This window comes from Astatotilapia calliptera, chromosome 13 (genome assembly GCF_964374335.1).
Source record: "Astatotilapia calliptera chromosome 13, fAstCal68.1, whole genome shotgun sequence".
NCBI classification, from domain to species: Eukaryota; Metazoa; Chordata; class Actinopteri; order Cichliformes; family Cichlidae; genus Astatotilapia; species Astatotilapia calliptera.
Window position 1 is genome coordinate 9992448 of NC_137434.1, and position 21643 is coordinate 10014090.

Below are 21643 nucleotides of genomic sequence, written 5' to 3' on the forward strand. Positions count from 1 at the left end.
AGGCTATATTCATGCTGTAACCCCAATCCATTCAAGTTCACAACACACTGGCTGGAAATCCCCACCTCATGACTGAGCTTCCTGGTTACTGGCTGGTGGAGGCGCCTTTTTTTCTTCTTCTTCTCCTCTCCCTCTCTCATTCTTTTCTTTAAACATTAACAAGCCAGGAAAATATTATCTAATCATAACTAAAAGGCTAACAGTGTACATCCTGAATTCACCCTGGTGAGCTGGCACAAATAAAAGAGAGAAAATGCGGGCTGTAAAGTCGCTCCAATAAGCCTGTAAATTGTGCCCATGTGCTACAATAAGACATTTTTGAGACCCTCTGTATAAATATAAGATCTGCCATTGGATTACAATTGCTGTTTTTCTCAGGGTCGACCCACCTCATTCAGTGCACAGTAGTAGTAGCAGCAGCTCACTGCGTCGAGGCGCGGTGCATTGAGAAAAACAAGCTGCAGCCTGAACCGGATAATGCTCTGAATTTAGGACAAAGCAGCAACCGGAGGAGCTTGAAAGTCGCTTTTTTTTTATTATCCCCTGGCGGTCTGTTGCTAACCTACAGCCATATTTCTTTTAGCAGCGTGCAGGCTGGTACCGGTGGACCTATTTTTTTTGCAGGTTTGATGATAATAATAACAGTAGCGTGGGTTATTCCGGAGTCTGAAGCTGAACTGGGTGCCTTTTTTGTTGGCAGAAGCTCAGGTGATTAAGTTAAAATATTAAAAAAGGGAGAGAGAGAGAAAAGTGGTGAGTGACAAGAGGCTGCAGTAAAGTGGGGGGAGAGGTGGTGGTGGTGGTAGTGATGGTGGTGGAGGGGGGGTGGAGGGGTCTGTCGAAGAAATCAAGTCAATAGAAACTGAAGTGGATGTAGGCGCTTAGTGCTGTGACGTCACTTTCTACATTGAGCCAGTAGTAGAGGAGAGTCAGTGGAGATAGATAGAGGAGCGCCGTAGTAAAGTACACACCGTCATGAACTTCTCCCTCTAAAACTTCAACCTTGTTGCTCTAGAAGTCGGAGAGAGGACGAGATTACATTTTTTTTGTTGTTGTTCGACTAACGGAAATTGCTCTTTATTCGCTTTCTTTTTGCGGGGGAGTTCGGGAGGAAGGAAAAAAAACAAGAGAGAGCGGGGGAAGAAGGCAACATTTTGGGTTTCTTTTCGGGGGGTCGACGACGAGCGCTATGTCGTCCGCGGCGGTCGCTGCTTCTTCCAGGAGGCAGTCGTGTTATTTATGCGACTTGCCCCGCATGCCTTGGGCCATGATCTGGGATTTTACCGAGCCCGTCTGCAGGGGATGTGTCAACTACGAAGGAGCAGACCGCATTGAGTTTGTCATCGAGACGGCCCGACAGCTTAAAAGGGCTCACGGTTTTCAGGAGGGCAGGTCTCCCGGGCCGGGGAAGTCGCAGCTCTCCGGGAAGGAGATCCAGGCGATCAACCACGCTGCGGGGGGAGATCCGGGCTCCCGGCCGCCGCAGCCTCTGGACCGCTACCCTCTGTCCGACCGCCCGCCCAGGCTGGGTCCAGAGTATCAGCCTAGAGGGCAGACAAACGGCATCCAGCTCCCTAATGGATTTCCTAAGCCTGACGAGCCACCAGAGCTGAACCGCCAGAGCCCCAACCCGCGCAGGAATAACACGGTGCCCCCGAATTTAGTGCCTTTGCCTAACGGGGGCTTGACCCCGGGGCATGCCGTCAACGGCAGGAACCCGATCGGGCTTTCCTCCACTCTGGCGGGCGGTAGTCCCGCCGACATGGGCAAGAGACCCGCCTCGGTCTCCAGCACCGAGCACGACAGAGAGCTGAAGGAGAAGCACAGACCCGACAGTCTCACGCCGGAGATCTCGGAGAGCCACAAAAACAGGGCAGACCCGGACTGGATGGGCAAAGGCAAAACGGTGAGGGACCTGATGGCTCTGCACACCACGTTCGAGACCAGGTACAAGAAGGACCATGTGCCCATGCCACAAAGAGCTATGGTCTATGAGCCCGGCCCCACTCTTTCCAAGTCAGGTGAGCATTAAAAGGCAGGAATATTTTATCTATACTGTGCATTTTTAAAATTGTAATTTTTATTACCGATTTATTAATTTTCCACCCAGGAATGTGTCAAGATGGTAAAAATGGTATTTATAAAGCCATGCCCTAATATTATAAGGGCTATAAATAAATTTTTTGAATCCTTTGCTGTGTTTGTTATTGTTTTGTAGCCTGTGGTGCAGCACGAATTGGCAAAATTCACATCTCCCTTTCAGGCTAATTGTTGATCCTTGTATGAGCTGTGCAACTCAACTGCTCTGTTTAACCCTTTCCTACCTCCAGACAGAGGAAAACATCCCCGGGGGAGCAACAAGAGAAAAGCATCACCTGAACCGGAGGGAGAGGCGACAGCTGCCAAGCTCAACGGAGAGGGACAGCAGTGGTTACCACCACCTACTGACGGACTGAAAATGCCTCCAGTTCCCCCGCCAAGCTTCGCCTCTCCCCCTTCCACAATATCCCCTCACTCCCGCACCACCCCACCGGAGGCAGCTCAGAATGGTCAGTCCCCCATGGCGGCGCTCATCATGGCTGCAGACAACGCAGGTGGGAACAGCTCTCCCAAGGACGCCAACCAAGTCCACTCCACCACCCGGAGGAACAGCAGCAGTCCCCTGTCGCCGTCCTCCATTAATCAGAGGAGGCTGGCGCAGAGAGAGGCGCCGAGTGCAGGCACCCCCCATGTGCCAGGCATGGACCAAGTGCACCCCCCACAAAGCATTCCGGACTCCTCTGTACCCAGCAGCATACCTCTGTGCTGCACGCTGTGCCACGAGCGTTTGGAGGACACACACTTTGTTCAGTGCCCGTCTGTGCCCTCTCACAAGTTCTGCTTCCCATGCTCAAGGGAAAGCATAAAGCAGCAAGGCGCCACGGGTGAAGTGTACTGTCCAAGTGGAGAGAAATGCCCCCTGGTTGGCTCGAACGTACCATGGGCTTTCATGCAAGGAGAAATCGCCACCATCCTTGCAGGAGATGTCAAAGTAAAAAAGGAGAGGGACCCTTGATTTTTTTCTTTTTTTTTTGTCTGAACACTTCTTTGGGGAGGGGAAGCAAAAAAATATGAGTATAAATATATAAATATCACATACATACCATTCAAACAAACTAACGGACTTGTACATATTGGACCCAAGGGAAGAGTATACTTCGTAAAACATGGTTGTATAATTTTTGATTTTTGAATACATTGTGTTTCTATATTTTTGAAGATAAAGGTATGTACTCATTATAATGAACTACGTTCCTCTTTGTTGATGTTTAACAAAAAATTCTTGATGTACTTCTAGGTCTGGTGGCAGTTCCTGTTTAACGTAGAATGTGACTAATGCTACTCTACGAGCACTTGGCAAAACTAAAAATGCTTTTAGCTGTACTTGTATGCACTTGTTTAAAAATTGCCAAATACAATTTCTGATCTTGTATGAACATATTGTCTGAGCTTGCTTCATTTTGAGTGAATAAGTGACACAAGGGGCTGTGGACAGATGACGAGATAGCGCTCTCGGCTCTGACATGCAGGCTTGTTGTTGTGACGGCTCAGGAGACTTGATTTACGCTGCACACAACACAACACAGCACAACATGAGCAGGCTACTGTTTCAAGCTGCAGGACGGAAGAGCCTTTTTTTTTCTGTCTCTCTTTATGCACACATGTCTTATGTGATTCATGGAGAAGCTTGGCTGGGAAAAAAACAAGAAAAAAGAAAAAAAATACAAGACACACTGTCCTCGACTTTTGTGCATCGCTGTAACTGATTGCAGAACTAGGTGCCAAGTCATGTTCAGTCAGCTGGAATCTGTCGAGTCAGTAATGAAAACGTGCATGAATGTCAACATGATACAATAGTACAAACCACGCCGTGTGACCGCAAATTTGGACTTTTCCTGAAAATAACCACCCTTGGGGGTTTTTTCTGGTGACGTGTATTTTCCAAGCTTGTATGCAGATTGTGTCTGACGTCACAAAGGTGTTTGGCTTTTTTTGTTTTATTACACATATAACTTATCTCTCTCTCTCCCTATATATATATATATATGTGTAAGGAGAGAGAATTTTTTTATTAAAAAACATACTTTTGGTTTAGTCTGCAGATGACAAACTCCAGATAATGAATAAAATCAGCTTCACAAACCAACTCCAAGCATACGTTAGGTACAATTAGCACTGCAGCAACACACTGTTTGCTTTCGGTTTTAGCCTTTTGTGTCACACTGAACATGCACTCATAATGCAGCACCCTTCCCCACGCTGAGAACGGAGTAAACATCCACGCTGCCTTACATGCCAGCCTCGCTCTGTATGCCTTCAAATGTAAATGCAACTGCTGCTGCAATTTCTTTGACAGTGGAGTCACACACAAACGTGCACAAAACCCCCTACAAACTCTTGTATCGCTAATGGCAGCCCTTACTGGTCTCTACAAGCATTGAGGAGCTTACAGTGGGCCATTAAGTGACAAACTGCAGCTACTGTATGTCTAGATGAAAAGCAATCCTGAGACTATTTTTGCTCTCTCTCAGACAAAGAGCTCCCGAGTAGCTGACCACACAGACCCAGACATGGAGGATGATATCTAGCAGAAAGGAGGGCTTGGTGTTAGCAGGCAGTTGCGTAATTATTTTCAGACGTAATCTGCTTCTTGCTAGCTCCCTGATTTTTCAAACAGAGCACACAATCCAAAAGCAGATTGTTTTTTTTCTTCTTCTTCATTAAAGGCCCACAAACTGCTCTGACATTGTTGCTTTACTGTTCACCGTGGTCCCCATGAATCTGCTATTCAGCCGGGGATTTACTGACCTTCTTGCTCTGGCAGACATGTTTAAGATGGTATTTTTGGAAGGCACCTGAAAGCTGTGATTACCCGCTTCTTTAACAGGCTGCATGGTGTCCCCGATTAACTGATTGATTCATGATGTTGAATGAAAACACAGCCTTTGCACTCGCCCATTTAGCCGACTAAGAATAGCAGGTATAATTACTGTCCCCTAACCGAGAAGACTGGAAGGGCTGCAAAGGATAAAGGAAACTCTAAAGGTAACTTCAGAGCACGCGTACGCTTTTACAGTATGATTTAAAGCTTGAAACGTGTTTTTCATGAGTGCGCGTTTTCCAGGCAGCTGTTTGTTTATACACCCTTTTTCCGTTCTTTGGAAAGCTATCTTATCAGTTGGACTTTAAAACGAGAAATGCAGCCCACATTGATAAAGGACAGCACTTTACTGTGCTCATCAACAACACGCCCTTATTCCACCTTACGTGGTGTTCTCAGAGATTTTATTAAATTTTTTTTGTTAATCAGTTGACTCGTTGACCTACTTGTTCCTTATCACACTATACTGCCAACCAAATTAAAATTGCCACATCTGAGAATATCAGAGTTGAGAGCCAGGTTTTTATAACCTGGAAAGATGATGCAATGAGACGTAAATGAACACGTCTCCTTCTCTCGCTTTCCTCTGTGCTCGTAAAGATATATGACAGCAGACGCAGTACCTGTTTGTCCAGTGGTGACTGAAATAGCTTGCGCCATATCTAATACAGTGATACTGTGTCCCTGGAAGTGGCTCTGTCATAACACAGCACTCTGGTGTTGCGTGGTTACCGGTGAAATCGGTGCACGGCAGATGCTCTAGTGCAGGCTGTTGGTTAATATGCAGGGAGGGAGCTTTTCTGTAAACAGCCTGCATGTGAGGATCAGGGCCGCACAGAGCTGATAGCATGAAGTTCGGATTTAATTTTTCTGATTATACATCTTTCCTTTTTTAGAAAAAAAAAAAAGTGAATCATCTCTCCTGCTTTCGGTACGATCACGCAGGAACCATTTGTGGTTAATGACTCACGTTTTTATTATGTTTACTTACACGAACCTTCAGGGATTTTTAATATCTAAGCCCTGCTTGTGAGGCGAACGCTCCTGACTTTGATGTGTTTTTACCCTCAAATGATTTATAGAAAACCTGACCGGGTGAAATCCAAGTCCAACCTTGGGTAAAGTTTAATTCGATTCCTTCTCTTCCCACTGCTTCCGGATAGCAACTTGGGGCTTTTGCTGGGCTACAGTCAAGTGTTTGAAATATCCCTGAAATCCGGCGATCTTTCATCAGGCGGCCGCGGGTCCAATCAATGGTCATAAAATCCTTCATTGACTGTTTGATCGATATTGACTCGACACAATCCAGTTAATCAAGCTAAGTGAAAGGCAATAACAGACAGGTGACGCAGCCAGTGTGTGCTGCTTGGCTGCCTCTCCTGGTAATGATTAACTCGGGCATTACGCAAAGATGTCGGCGCGATAGTAAAACTCAGAGTTCATATTTGTTGTCTTTACAGCACTAGATGAGTTTATTCTAGCACTTGACCGCACAGATAAGCGTTTCTCCTTCACGTATGGAAAAATACTCAAAAAATGACACCGTTTTTAAAAAAGATAATCGTATTTGTTGACGTTCGTTTTGTTCGAAACATCAGCCAAGCGTGACGCCAATGCTGACAGCGTGTTCATTGAAAAACACAACTACAAATTCTAATCCTTAGGCATTTATTTTACATCAAAAAATGTTGAATATGGTCCAGTGGGTGGGTGGAGGGAGCGAAGGCCTGTGTGGGAGACACTAAAGCACTCAATGTAGCCAGCTGTTTCACTAATGAATCCATGTTTAGCACAATAAATCAAAAGGCGTGCTCGTGCTGCTGTAATCCCCTGAAAGCGAAGCAGAGACGGGGACGCGCCAAAAGGAGAATCTGGTCTACATTTCTCCACTCCCAGTATAACTGAGCCGCTTGGTTAATTTTAGACCTGTCAGGGAAAACAAGGTCACAGCAAATGTTGTATCGAGGACACGCTCAGATCTGCTTCTTTTTCTCTTCATCAATCAAAGTTTCCCTTTGGTGCTGGGCTCGGGCTCCTGCGAGACTGGTAATGACGGTTTCTCTTCTCAGCACCGGGGGAGAAGCTGGGGCTTCAACCAGCAATTAGGAGGATCCGCAGGATGTGTAAAATTTCCCTTCTGATTCTTGGCTTGGTCCGCAGAGTGGGGAGAGGGGCCGGGGGGGTGTTACATCTGACTGGCCTGTTTACCATGAAGGCCAGCAAAGTTAAGATGATTACAATGCTGAGTGCCAAATGTGTGTGTATGTGTGTTTTTCCCCTCAAACTGGTATGAGGCTTGTTTACTGCAAGAGCACCATGAATTGTTCAGTGTTTTCTCTGCTGTAATTACATGTGTTTAAATGTAGTTTTGGATGGCAGTGGAACTGAACATACACAAAAACAGTGTCTTTAAGAGGGCACACACAGCTTTTTTGTTTGTTTTTTTGTTTAAAAGATAGTATGGGGACACCTTTCCCTCACTTCATGCTTCATGTTTGTCTCTGGATTTCTTTATTAGCTTTATCGCTGCGGTTTGGGAACCTAATTTTCCATTTTTCTTCCTTGCGATCGCTTCCTGCCTTATCTTTCCATCCATCCATTTCTCTCTGACTCAATCTCTCCGTATTCCTGTATTCTCCCTTTTTGCTCTGGTGTTGCAGTGAATGGAGTCTGTGAAATGGAAATGAGGACTCTGGCGCTCTCTCACTCTCTCAGTCTCCCCCTCTTTCCAGACATCAGAACGAGGCTATGCCTCCAATGTTTTTCTCAGATCTTGGAGTGCTGCCAAATCTTATAAGTGGAGCAGAGAGAGAGAGGTGGAAGAAGAGAGTGAGCAGGATGCAGAGGAAGGAGAGAAGCGTAGGAGAAAAAGATGAAAGGAGAGAGGATGAAAAATGAACGAGGGAGAGAGGCAACATGAGGGATGAGGACAAAGCATGGGACTGATCCAAGAGCATTTGGGCTTTCTCTCATATTATAGCCGAGCCCAGCACAATCCCTCCTCTTTCTGCTGAGCAACTACTCCTAGCTTCTGGCTCAGGATCAGCTGATAAGATGGCGTGGTGCTACTATGCCAAATGAAAAACAGGAGGCGTGTGAGGGGACTGTTATCGCGTGCAATCGAGAATTTTTGGTACATAACAACATGGCTGGAGAAAATAGGCCACAAGGAGGTCTAAATTTGCTCCACTGGAGACATTTGTAACATAAACACACCCCTGCAGAGTTTTAATAATGACAGAAATGCAGTCGTGTTTAATAGAAGCCACGACTTCTTTACCTTCCGGACACAGTATTTTGGGCCTTTGGGAGGTGCGTGCCAGTCAGGGTAGTAAGATGCTTGCTGCTGCCTTTGACATGCCAAACTAAAGTTAGATTTAGCTGGCAATAAGAGCCATGCTAAAAGTAAATAAGGGAGCAGCGAGCAACACTTTGATCTAGAAGGATCCTCAGCCTGCCGCCCTGCTGTGGATTTTCAGTGCTTTGAGGTTTTTTTGGGAAAGATCCAAAATGAACTAGAGTTCATGACAATGCACTATATATACAGAAGGACTGGGAGCCAGACCTTTTCAGAAACTCAGATGCAATCATAGTGATTGACTGTCTGGTGGAGTGTTGCTCAAAAAAGTGCTGTCTTTTCCCCTGTGTGTTTGGTGAATGAAGCTTTGGTTGAGCTGTCAGCTTGTGGTGGTTACAGTGTGCAAGCTTGTGTTTGCGTGTCTGTGTGTGTGTGTGTGGGTGTGTGTCTGTGTGTGTGTGTGTGGGTGTGTGTGTGTGTGTGTGTGTGGGGGGGGGGGGTGTTCAGGTGACTGTCTGTCTCTCTGCACCCCCAAGATGCTTGTTTAGTCAGCTGAGAGCCTGGATTTCATGGATGCGATGGCTTCTGAGGGCCATCTGCCTTTAAAGCTTGAATAATGATGCCAAGCCTATGTACGGAGAGTCGAGTGTGCCCCGGTCACAGTACAGAGGTTAAACAGATCATTTCTAATAATCATGATTCATGTTGAGACAAAAAAAAGGAAACACTGCAGTGATATGATGCAGCAAAAAAAATGTTTTAGCCGTCCTTCTGATTGCAGCCTTCTTTGCACTGCTGGTCTGTATCTGAATGTCCTGATGAGAGGGCGGGCTGGTGGTCTGATGAATCGCTTGGTCCCTGGGGTGTGTCAGCAGATCTGTGGTGATGTATTACGGGTTGCTCATTTCCTGCCGTCCCTTTCTGCTCCTTGCCTGCTCCTCTCTAGGGTTATGGCCAGGGGACGAGAGAGGGAGGGGGGCAATTATGGCCAGTTCAAGCCGGGACACAGCACTCCGTGTCTGCGTGCAACGAGATCAGCTGCCTCCGCCGCAAACACGCAATTAAACTTTCACTGTCGTGTTGCCAAACAACGAAGCACCACACACACACACACACAAAATGTCTGAGACAACTTTTATGTGCTGCATAAATCCAGGATTCCTGAGAGATCTTCAGTGTGTTGTACATCGCCTTTCATCTCCTTAAAGGCATACAGTTGTCAGAAGATAAGAACAACACTCTTAGATATCCTGTCACTTTTGTTTTTATCTGGGAATACGTCATGCGTACATGCCCACACACACAAACACACACACGTACGAACACCCGTCCACAAATTCGCTGTATTTTTTTTATGTTACATAACAGTGAGTGGGAGCCATTTCTTCACCGAGTGCTAATGTTGTTGTCAATCAAGGCTTATAGTGGCAGCCATAGCACAATCTCTACAGAGGCAGAATAAAGCTTTTATCGCCTTTGTTTGGTCTCCCTTGCCAATCAAGTGCTCTATTCTCTTGATTTCACCTCCACCTCTCGTTCCCCCTCTGCTCCTATTGTTTTCTGTGTTTGTTTGAACTAATTTTCTCGGGAACTGTTTAGGTTATCTTCCCAGCAGCGGAACGTTTGAGTTGGCGTTAAGGAGCGAGAGGAGGTCAGGTCAGCACAGAGAACAAGCAGGGCCTGTGCTTGACAGGTGTGGTCTATTATTAGAGCCGGTGACTTCGAGTGCGTTACACAACCTGCGTCGCTCGGGCAGGTTTATTTAGATCGCAAGCAGAGCCGTTTTGGAGTATCTGATAGCTCGGGCAGAGCTATGTCACAACAGGTGTCTGGGGTTGGGGGTGGCGGATAATGGTACAGTAAATAACAGAAGGGTTTTTATAGCTCAAGGTTGATGGAGTGAAATTCAGAGTGCTCGGAGGAAAGCATTTGCAGATTTAACTCTGCCGTGCGGGCACAAAGGCGATCCATCCATCTATTTGAATCCAACAAAAGCGCACTTGTATTTAGCCATCACGAAATAAAGTATGCTAATGACAGGTTGCGCTTGATATACTGTATACATGTCTGCTGCTCTGTAATGATATAATCACAGAGCAGGAACAGCAGCCGCTCCCCTCCCTTGTCCTCCTCTTTGGCTGGAATGTGCAGGGGGAGAAAAATGATCCAATGTCATCCGCAGTGATGGAAGCTTCTCTGTTCAGCCAGAGGGATATGTTCAAGGGAGGGAGGAGGGGGGAGAGAGCGGATATTTCTGGTTGAGTGTGAGTTTGAGTAAGTCCGGGCGTCGAGCCAAGCATGCCGATGGAGGGGAAGGGAGGGGCGGGAGGCTTTTGGAGAGAGAGAGAGAGGAGAGAGATAGAAACCCTTTCGGGCTGGCACGCTGTCAGTTTCACTAGCACACAGCTGCTTCTGGAAAATTCTGCACCCTGCCCTACTAAACCACCAGGCATGACATGAATAACAAGAATGGCCCAGCCATCAACAGCAGATACTTTTCCTTTTGACGTGGGCCTAACAGACTGGTACAAATGCCCTGGCCTTGCACATAGTGGAAAAATCAACAATGAAGGGGACACCGGGGCACAATGTGGAAATGAAATCCCGGGTTTAGGAGGCTTTGTCTGGACAAGGACGCAGTTGACATAGAGCCCGAGGGCTTTGCAAAAAGGCCGTGCAACAAAATGCCAACTGATGTGTTTTGATGGGGTTACTCGTTCACCAGCCGGTCACTAATTGGAGAGTAAGAACCCACTAAATTGCTTTCAGTCAGCATGGAGCTGTGGCGAATTTCCTTTCCGAGCTGCATGTGTCATTTTGTTGCCCCTCGAAGACGGCGGCAGAAAAAGAAAGCATGAAATGTGGTAGCTAGTGTGTGTTTTGTGTGTTCCTAACATGACCAGTCAACACTTGCCCCAGATCTAAGTACAGCTTTCCCAGCAGTGATGAGATAATGCTAGCCCTTATCCCTCTATGAGGTTGTTAGATATGTGCAACCCTCTGTAGTGTTGACATTTCCGTGCCCAACCCAAGTGAACACATAGGGCCACAGAGGCTCCTCTCAGGCTGTCTGTATCCATGGCAGATAAAGAGGTGAGTCAGCCACTCATCTATCCAGTTCTCCTCCTCCTCTGCATGGCAATACTCCTACCCTTAGCCCCCGTCATCCTCGTTCACAAGGCCTTATGTGTACATTCAGCACATGGTGGATTGTATAAATAGCAGCGACCGCGTGGCTCGCCGCTGACACCTGACATTTTCATGCCCCAGCAAGCCGCTGATACATTTGGCGCTTGGCACGCATTCTTCTCTCGGGTTTATCCATCTGTTGATGTAGAGCCCAACCCCCCGAGCCTCTACTATGTTCCTGTAACATAACACGAGCCTCTCCTTTCCCTCTATTCATCTTAACATGCAAGCACCGCATGGCACAGACTTCACCCCTCCCTCCTACCTCCATGTTTTTCTCTGGCTCTTACTCGCTCTCCCTCCCCCCATCGTGCTGTCTTTCTTTTTCCTCTCTCTGCCTAACAACACCCAACAAACACACGCTGCACAATCCACCCAAGTCATTAGTCTTCAGACTGGCGTTCAGCTGGTCTCAGAAACCCACCAACATGGGGAACAAAAGTGAGATGGGAATTGCGTGAAGCTGGAGTGATAGTGCTGGCAAAGAACTGAATGTGAGATTGTGTGCAGGCAGGGTACTTCCTGGCTGCCCGCCAACTTCCAGCAGCAGCACTGCAGCATGTCAATATGTCCGTTGCCAGGGAAACAGCGAGAGCACACACAGTCCATAGAAAACCTTATTGCTACACTTTACACTCTTCTTCCTCTTTTTAAACTCCAGCTCAAAAATGCTCAATGAAGCTGTATTACTCTCCAGGCTAGGGAAGAGCATTACTAAAGGGGGGTTATGATGAACCCCCATGGACTTAGCCAACCACCAAGAGCTGCTGGAAGGGCATCATCCCTAACTGGCTTCCCACCCTCGAACATGGTCAGTTGTGTTTATTAAGTAAATGTGATCAGGGACCAAATATCTTTGCTGCAGTAAAATTTGCTGGTCTGGTTTAAAAAGTGTCAGCACTTCATTTGGGTCATTCAACCTTTACCCCCAACCAGTCTCAGCAAATGGCTGTTGGGGTTTTCTCATGGTTAATCTTTTGCTTCGCTCCAGATACCTCAGAACTCGGATGTTGTAACTTGGGAGTGATGTCACTTCTGAGTTAGCATGTCCCAGAAAATTTGAGGAAAAACAGGATTCGCTTTGGTTGGTTTCACTAGTAGTACAGCATAATACTAGTTTGTGCCCTTAAAAACACATTCATGGGTAGAGCCTGATCAGTGCAAGGGATTAAAAGTTTACAGTTTTACTGCTGTTTACGTTATGTGTTGCCATCTTGCAATGTTACGTTTGGGTTGGTTCGACTTTGCTTCAACTTTCCGAGTGGTAAATGTGAGTTGAGGGGGAGTTCCAGAATCAAATTCCAACTAGGAACTTGGAAATGCAGGCTTGTGACTTATTTAGCAACACACCATTAAACGTTTATAAAGTGCCTTGAAGAAACAGTTCATGGGATTTGTAATTAAATTTAACTTAAATTAGAAAAACTCAAAAAAAGAAAGTTTTTTTTTAATTTTTTTATAAAATGTGGCATCTGGGAATAAAACATGAGAAGTGAAGCTACCTTCACCTGGATTTTAGCATTACATGATAAAAGCGACTAGCTAGCTTGGCTAACGTACAGCTAGCTGCTAATTAAGTAGCATACCTATAAAATAAGAGAGCATCACTCACCAGCGCTGGAGTATAGCCTTCTTCGATGGTTTGTATGTTAACCACAGTCAATTTGAGTCGAGCTCTCTGATGCCAATTAGCAGAGCTAAAGTGAAGTTAAAAGCTAGCAGCTAACGCTACATGTATTGAAAGCAGCCAGTCACACAAAGTTGCAATAGTCTTGGTAAAGAAATGTTTAGATATTAACATTTTCCAGTCAGTGCTAAATTAGCAGGTTGTATAAAAAAGTATTTCTATCTATTATTTAACTTTATGAAAAGTGTATAAGGACTGAGTCCCTCTTGGAGCCATAACACATTAAAAAAGACAACTTAGCTATAATGACTGTGACCTACTTTTACGTAATTTGTTGGTTTGTGAAATCTTGTTTTGAAGTGTTGAGCTGAGCCTTTCTGTCATCTTGATGTCACAAAAGTAGAAGGGCGGGTTTTAATATTAGACTACATGCTCACTGGGTAATTTCCTGTTATTGACAGCTGACTGTCTTTTGAGGTTTGATATCACAGATTCTTCATTTTGAAACATGGTATGAACAAGCTTTACAAAACACAACCTTTTTAAATTTAATATGACCCAAAATGAGTGAATGAGGCTATAAGTCCAGCAGGAATGCGTTAACAGAGGTAGAGACAGAAGCCAACAGACATCTATGGGATTGGAAGTCTTTTAGCAACCACAGGTATCGCCATCTGGTAGCCGCCGGAATGCAGATCAATGCTGTCTTTATTTTTCCAACCTGGAAAAATGTTTTATACCGTCTATGAGAGCCAGCTTCATGTCTTCATGTTTTGCAGCTTGGTTAGCTCAACGTTAATCTTAATGTTCATGGATAATTAGAGTGTCACATTCCTTTAAAAATAAAGAAATCCTTTACAACAAAATATAATGCTTTTGAAAAAAATATTTTAATATCTAAATCATTTTATCTTCAAAGTACTGAGGTTTTTGTATCCTTCCTACACTACAGTACATATTTCTGTTTCCTCCTTTGCACATAAGGTTGATGTTTGTACCCTGCAGCAAACAGCTTGACTGTGAGTTATTACCGGCAGGTCTATACTCCTCCATCAGGTGTTGCGAAACAATCTCTTCAGATACATCAGGCTTCTCTGTTGCAAAGTCGCAACTTTCAACAGAGGTCATGTGTTTTATTGTGTTGATCTACAAAGTGACACAGTAACCTAACCGGCCTCTGTGACCTTTATCTAAGTAACTTTTTCTGCTACTCTGCTGATACCATTATTTTTTTTATTTTACAGCGATAAATATATTTATCTGTGGAACAGCCTGTATTGTGCTTTGTTTGAAGTGTATAGTTTGTATCCCAGGAAGAAATCCTCCTTTATCTCAGTACTCTCTCTGCTCTGTCTGTATTGTGGCTTTCATCAAATAGCCAGGGAAATTTAGGAAGGCCAGAGGAGTTTAAGAATGTATCTTGTGGCCATACGTGGTATAAATTTTGACAATAAGCCCTTACATGTCACTGATTACCTTACCATCTAATACCCCGACTTAGCCTTAATAGGATACCATAGCGGCAAACTGGTGTTTATGCAGTGTGTTCATCTTACAGTGTCTTTCTCTGAAGGACGGCTAAAGGACAACTCTGTCAGCCCCACCTAGCTTGGCACTCTTATCCAAGTCTGGCTCAGTCTGTGCTCGTATCACTAGAGGGGGAAAGGGGTGTGCCAACTATAGTGCCTTAGTACTTTTCAGAACTATCCGTGCCTGCGAGTGGTCTAACAGCTGCTGCTGCAGTGTCTGAGCTTGCTCAGGGGTGCAGATGAAAGTGCTGATGTGTCCTGTTATTTTGGGCTGTGCAGTGCCCTGGGGGGCAGAGGAATTTTTGGAGGAGACCGGGCAAGATTGTTAGCGGAGAGGTGGGGGTTTGTGCCCAGAGGGGGATCATAGGAGAGTTTCTCCCAGAATGCAATGTGACCCTCGTTGCCACATGGCGCTGCGGGAATCCTGAGGGGGTGCGGAACTGCTGACAGTACCAGGCTGAGCGACGGGCACAGACGTGAGCACAAAGACTGGATGCGCTCTCTATCTCCGATGATTGGCAGTATTTCTGGCTGCCTTTCATACATGAAGGGAGGGGCTGCTGATAGCCTGTCACAATCAAAGTTTTATGCAGCGTTTGATCCAAACTACATTTCATCTAGAGTTTCAGAGCTCACTCCTGACATCCACAACAAATGTAAAAGCCCATTTGGTTGTCCATTAGCAACACAATTGTCATCAGCAGATGGAGTTTGAACTCCAAAAATCCAGGTCGCTTCTAAACAGCTACCAAATGGAAATTAAGGTTAAATTATTTTATCAAGCACTTTTTACCTGTGAGACTTATATGAAATGATTCAACTTGTCCCACGTAAGTAATGTCATTTGTAATGACAAATCCAACAATTCAGTATATCTGTTATATATTTCCCTATATGGCATCAGAATAGAAAGAGCAACAGAATCAGAGAAACCCTGATGTAACCTTGCATAATTTTATACTATGATATCTGATTTTACTTTCACAATCATTACGATTATCATATTCAAGAGTTTTGTAAGAGCTTTATTGTCATCTCACATAAAAACATTGCATTCCTGTTGCATAACATAAATGATATAGAAATACCAGACGCATCATTTATCATTCACTCAATAACCACAACTGCTAAGTTTAACTACAATTTAATTGAAGAAAAAAAGTGATTTGTATTTCTTTCATCGGGTAAGTATTGAAGCTGCTATTTTATTACACTTGTGCAGACTCCTTTCATTTAATTAAAAACATCCTTACAATAGTTCTCATTATTATCCCGTGCTTTGCATTTTTCAGTGGTATACAAATATGTGAGAACCAATTTCAAGTCAGTTTTATTTATATAGCGCCAAATCACAACAGCAGTTACCTCAAGGCACTTTATATAATAAAGTAAAGACCCTACATAAATAGAGAGAAATGCCCAACAATCAGATGACCCTCTTTGAGCAAGCACTTGGTGACAGCGGGAAAGAAAAACCCCCTTTTAACAGGAAGAAACCTGAGGATTAATAAAGCATAATAATATTTCACGATTAAATGCAAGGTGGTATATAAACACATAACACAATTGTGCAGCAATCTGTAACACAGACTTTGGCTTATCACGTTGGTGATAATGTGCACGAATCGCAGGTAGCTGCTCCATGCCGGCAGCTTGTTACATGCCTGAAATGTTAATGTCAGCCATCACACTGCCATTAACACTCTCTGCTGGCTGTAAATGTTATCGTGGATCTTTTTCCACAGACACAACGTTCCCATTTCCATTCATCTCACACGTGGCAGTAATACAGCCACGTTTGGCCTGCCGTGTGCGAGAAAGACGCCGTGTCATTTACTTAATCACACGTCCCTTATGGCTCGTACTTCAAAAACTATCTTTGATTTATCTCGGTGCCCCTTTACTGAAAGCCGTCCAGGATTTCCAGTGTCTTCTCGTTCCCGTGCTTCATCAGAGAAACCTCGTCCATGGACAATATGACACGATATTAATTAAGAGGGATACTCACAGATTGCACCATAAATCACTTTCCCTCGCATTTTCATGCTTGGTCTAACATTTGCAATTTGCATCTTGTTCCCCTCATAACTGCGTACACCTCTGTGAAGAGGCAGGAGACAGAAGACTTTAGCAGCTCCACTGTCATGTCATGTTATCCTCAGAGGGGCTTGCCAATAACCTTAGAAGGATGGATGACTGTGCTGACTCATTGCACTGGTGTTGTTATCTTCAGTGTCTGGGACATTGAGGAGGCTGGGAAATGAAAGTCATGATACTATTTCAATGTACTTCCACAGTAGGGCTGTATAGGATTTATAGATCCATTTTAATATGCATTTCTTAGGCTCATTTTCTCCTTTATGTTTATTTACTTGATCAGGAATCAGTGTTAGTCCAGGTATTTAGAGATCTGACTCACATGACTGTGTGTAGATCAGGCTGCTTTGTTATTTCAGCTTCTCATGTGATCAGCACTCAACACCAAAGGCTACTCTGAGCCCCACCCCCTCGCCCCCTTCAGTACTTTGAAGACCGACAGAGAGAGTCTGTTACCAGAGAAACAAAGGTCAGTGTACTGCGTCGTCACATTCTCAACTCACAGGATGGATCTTGAAAGAGAAAAAAGGACCCGGCAAACAAACATCCTTTGTTTTTGCTGCAACAAGACCGCGTTTGTTGTTGTGCTCTGGGCTCTGATGTCATCGTCATGGGTCATCCTCTCCGTGACCTGTGCTACTGCGCCATGTTTACCAGTAGTTCTGTTTATTTCATTATTGAATAACTATTTTTTCAAATGTCTTTTCTAAAAATGTCAAAACTATTCTTTCATTTATGCCTCTTAAGACAAATTTGCTATATTAAGGCAGTTTTACTTGTAAGAATTATGTTTAGCTATAATTAGCCTAGCATGTAGCACTAGTGGAAATACTGGAAATATGTTTGGTTTAAAAATGACACCAACTAGCTGTGAATTTAGGAAATAATTAGTTGCACTATTCTCACAAGGTTATATTACATGAACTTTGTACTAGAGAACACTAGAGTGTATATATTTGTTGTGTTACATTATTGCTAAATATTGAAATATTATATGACAAACTCCTGAAAGAAGTTCTGGTGATTTTATATTTATAACGAAAATGTTTTGTTTCCGTTTACAGGAAAGGGGAATAGATGAGCTAAAATAACCTTTACTTTAGCAAAGTTTTGATACTTCAGCCGAAACATTGTACGACTTTGAAAAGTCACACATGGTGAAGATTTCCTTGCAATTTTAAACACCCCTTCCAGTTTTATGTAAATCAGATTATTAAATTAAGCCCCCACAATGAGCCGCCATCTGACTGGAGGATGATCCGTGACCTGCTTTGAATACAATACACAATGCAATTCAAGAGAAGGTTAAGAGTTACATAATTGTGCATTGCTTCCTAGGTTCCTAGATGCTACTATGTTTTAAACTCATTAAAATATGATCTGCCTTAATGGGTGTCATGCCTAGTGAATAATCAGCTGAGTGCACAGTGATTCAAGAGATTGCATAACCTTTATATTTCATGAGACTTTGTTGGTGTTGCCTCATTCTTGTGTGTGTTTACAGGAGTGTATGAGGAATGCAGCTCTGAGTCAGCACAGAGGAACGCCAGTGAAAGCCAATATGAGACAGAGGATGGATTATATGAGGTGATGTTTTTAAAGGAAAGAGCTAAGCTTGAGCCCAGCATGGGCAGAAAGATTCTCAATGGATTACTTTCTCTTGTTATTATAGCTTTGTTTGATTGTTAAGAGGGTAGCTTTCTTTATTTGCAACATTTAAGTGTGTCTACTTCTTATGTATTGTAAATCAGTGACAAATAATTGCTTTTGTACAAATAAGCATTTAAAGAGCCTGTTAATGCCCTCACTAGCAGTCTGATGAATTTCATTACGCAGCCATAAATGAGTTTGTCCCTTATAATGCTAATCTTGAGCTACGCAACATTAATTTAATCTGTGTTCGATGAGGCAGCTCGTAACTGATGCAGGTGAAGATCATTTCGAACAGTCGAAAGCTGCTGGAAAAAAACAAAAAGCTTGACCTTGAGTTCAGCTGGCATTTCCATTGCAAAGACTGAACTGTGAGGCTTTTAGTTTGCTGAGCGAAAGTAACACATCAAACTTCCTTTTTCTCTTCTTCTGTTGTGATATAAAGGGACCGCCGCCATGAAATCGACTTCATCTCTCTCTGTAAATGTGATCTGTAAAATTAGGTCATACATTTACTGTATGTTGTGCTTTCTGGACTTTTGATAAAGGACTGTAATGATTTTTGTTCAGAAAAATTAGATATGTGACTAAATTAAATCTATATCAATTTTCTTTGGATTATCCAGTGCACGGTCAGGGGTTGGGTGGTGGATCTAGAGCGATGGGAGGTTTACACCTTTATCAGGTCATCAGTCACTCTACGGGTTACACATGGAGACAGATAAGCAAACTCACATTTACTGCTTCGGCCAATTTAGAATCTCCTGTTAAGATCACTTGCATAGGCTGAGGATTCTGGGAAGGGGTTAGAGTACCTGTAGAAAACATGCAAATTCCACATAGAAAGAACCGAAGTTAGATTTAAACCCAGTACGTAGAGGACAGATGGAAAGAAATTGACTCTCGAGACTGTAAGCGCCAGACTACCATAGCCTCATTGAACACGAACGCACGGAAAGCCCGCCGTCAACTCGCTGCCCTGAACATGACAAAATAGTGTTATGTCAGCACGCAGAGAAATAGCAGTAAATTGGGAAGCAGAGAGGTACAAAGAGGTGTGGAGGGAGGGGTGTAGGGATATAAGGAGAAGAGGTGGGTTGGGGTGGTGGGGATTCAGGCTGTACCTGAGGCATGGAGGGGTACATCATTATTCAGAGCAGCGCTTTGATGTTGAGGCTGGGTGGATCTCAGGGAGCAGGCGAGAAGCAGTTCTAATTAAAACAGTAACAATGCAGCCCGAGTTGCCCCGCAGAAACGGGGGCTTTGAAGAGTCACTGAATGCCCCATTTAGAGCTGGCTGTCCACAGATAACACCAGATATTACGTTGACGGACTCTGAGGCCTCTGTCGCAAAATGTGTATTTTTCACTACAATTTATGAAACATTTCTCTCAGTGTGTGTGTGTGTGTGTGTGTGTGTGTGTGTGTGTGCTATGAGTTCTCAGTGTCCTACTTTCTGGGTTCTTTGGTGGCGTTGTGGGTCTGACAGGAGTGACAGATTGAGATGGGCTGTGGGTATTCAGAGGCCGGGCAAAGACAGGAAAGCCTGGGGGATCTTGGTATGACAGGTAGACAGAGGAGAGACAGAACTTCATTACAGCTTCTGCAGAGGGGAGCTCTGAATATCAAATTAGGGCCCCAAATCAACACAAGAATAATACTAGTGCTTTTATTCTAATACGTTTAACACACACACACACGAAATTCACCTACAACAGAGCCCGGTAAAGTACAATTTTTCTGCTTCCTGGCTTGTATAACACAGATTTCCCCTCGTCCACCGAGCATGTTTGTCTCACTCCTCATATCTACTGAGACTTATTGCTCAAAAAGGCACAAGCGGGCTGTAGAGAGAGCCGAGTGATGCTCTGAGACAGTAGCAGTTCAAAGAGACTGTCTACACAGAGAGAAGGGTCTAATTTTATCTAGGAGACAGAGGAGCTCATGAAATAGCTCTCTGCCTGACTACAGCTCAATTATTCATCAACACAAGAAGTCTCTCAACTAAAAAGCCTGACACGTTATTCATTCCCCCCCTCTTCCTCTCCCTCTTCTCCCATGCTGTTTCATTCAGACACTAAACCAGCCACCCACACACACATAAACTCGAAGGTACACGCCCTACCCTGGTCTTGAACCATGCAGTGCCCTCCAGAAAAGCAGGCGCGCTCTGGTGAGGATGAGTCAAAAATATACTTAATGAATGGTATACGTTGTGGTGAGCGGTTCAGAAAGGTGAACTTTCACTTTGAAAATGAGAGTGAAAATCCTTTGTTGACTGTAAATAAAATGTTTGATTTTGCCAGAACATTTTTTAAAGGAAACTCTCTGTCGAGGATCAAAACCAAACTCTGATTTTGGATGCTTTGGGCTCATGACTCAGTTTGTGTTTTGAACAACTTGCAGCTGGCGTCATCTCCAAACAGATGACAAGTCTTGTGACACCAAGCTGACTGAATCGTAATTAGTTGTGTAAAAGGAGGAATTACAGAATAAAGTACAGTGTGTGCTGTTTCCAGTGACTCCATCTTATTTCTTTTTTTTTTCCAGAGACCTTATGAGAGCTTGGACTGCCATAAATTTCCTGTTGCTACTGGAGCAGTGACACTCTGGAGGATACAGCCGAGCAGTATTTTCTTAGCTCGGTGACAGCCAATCAAGAGAAAGCCCATAAAACATATCACTTTTGTAATTTTTTTCCCGTCTGTGCTAAGTTGCAGCTTTAAAAATCCCACTGGGGTTCAAACCCGACTTCCCTTCAGTTATTTGTTGGCTGCAGAAAGCAGTACCACTCCGATTCTCATTATTTAACATGTTGCATCAGAAACCCAGTGGGTGCATCTGCACATGAGCTTCATCTGCCAATTTAGAAGCAACTTGTTAACCTCGACATGGAAAAGGTTCAGATTACTGGTCAGTACAAACAAGAGCTCACCCTGAACGATATGCAGTCTGAACCTGTTGGATGTTTCTCATAAGTTTATGGTTTTGGAAGTTGTTGGGTGGCCTTATGTAAGAATCGCTACCTCAAGCAATCTAAGAGCGGATTTGTGCCTGCTGCGATAATGACCTGATTTTAAGACCCATCACGACAAGCTGACAAATTGATGCCAAGGTTGTTTTTTTATATTGACTAGCGACTGTGAGACAAACACAGACAAACACATGGATCCGCCTGTCTGATTGACAGTGACAAGATGTCTCTGGATTAATGGTTGATTTTAAGAGCTAATATCGAGCCTGCCAAGAACTAAAGAGGGTTTTTTTGTGTGGAAATGTGTCTCTCACTATGCTAGATACATTTTATTTCTTTACAGCAACAGGCAACAAAT

The 21643-nt window shown here is 44.1% G+C and overlaps 1 protein-coding gene and 1 long non-coding RNA gene across 3 annotated transcripts; both read left to right on the forward strand.

Annotated features, from left to right (window-relative positions):
• The first annotated feature begins 575 nt into the window (after positions 1 to 575).
• irf2bp2a (interferon regulatory factor 2 binding protein 2a) lies at positions 576 to 3476 on the forward strand. Its single transcript, XM_026191186.2, has 2 exons — positions 576 to 2021; positions 2331 to 3476. The coding sequence occupies exons 1-2, from the start codon at positions 1190 to 1192 to the stop codon at positions 3053 to 3055; spliced, it is 1557 nt and encodes a 518-aa protein (XP_026046971.1). The 5' UTR covers positions 576 to 1189; the 3' UTR covers positions 3056 to 3476.
• Positions 3477 to 11524: 8048 nt separating this feature from the next.
• On the forward strand, positions 11525 to 21565 carry LOC113035553 (uncharacterized). Of its 2 annotated transcripts, none has more exons than XR_013901110.1 (3): positions 11525 to 12219; positions 18166 to 18248; positions 20862 to 21565. It is a non-coding gene; the product is annotated as an uncharacterized LOC113035553 (long non-coding RNA). The 2 variants fall into 2 exon arrangements; XR_013901111.1 differs by lacking the exon at positions 11525 to 12219 and adding an exon at positions 16790 to 17130.
• Positions 21566 to 21643: the final 78 nt, after the last annotated feature.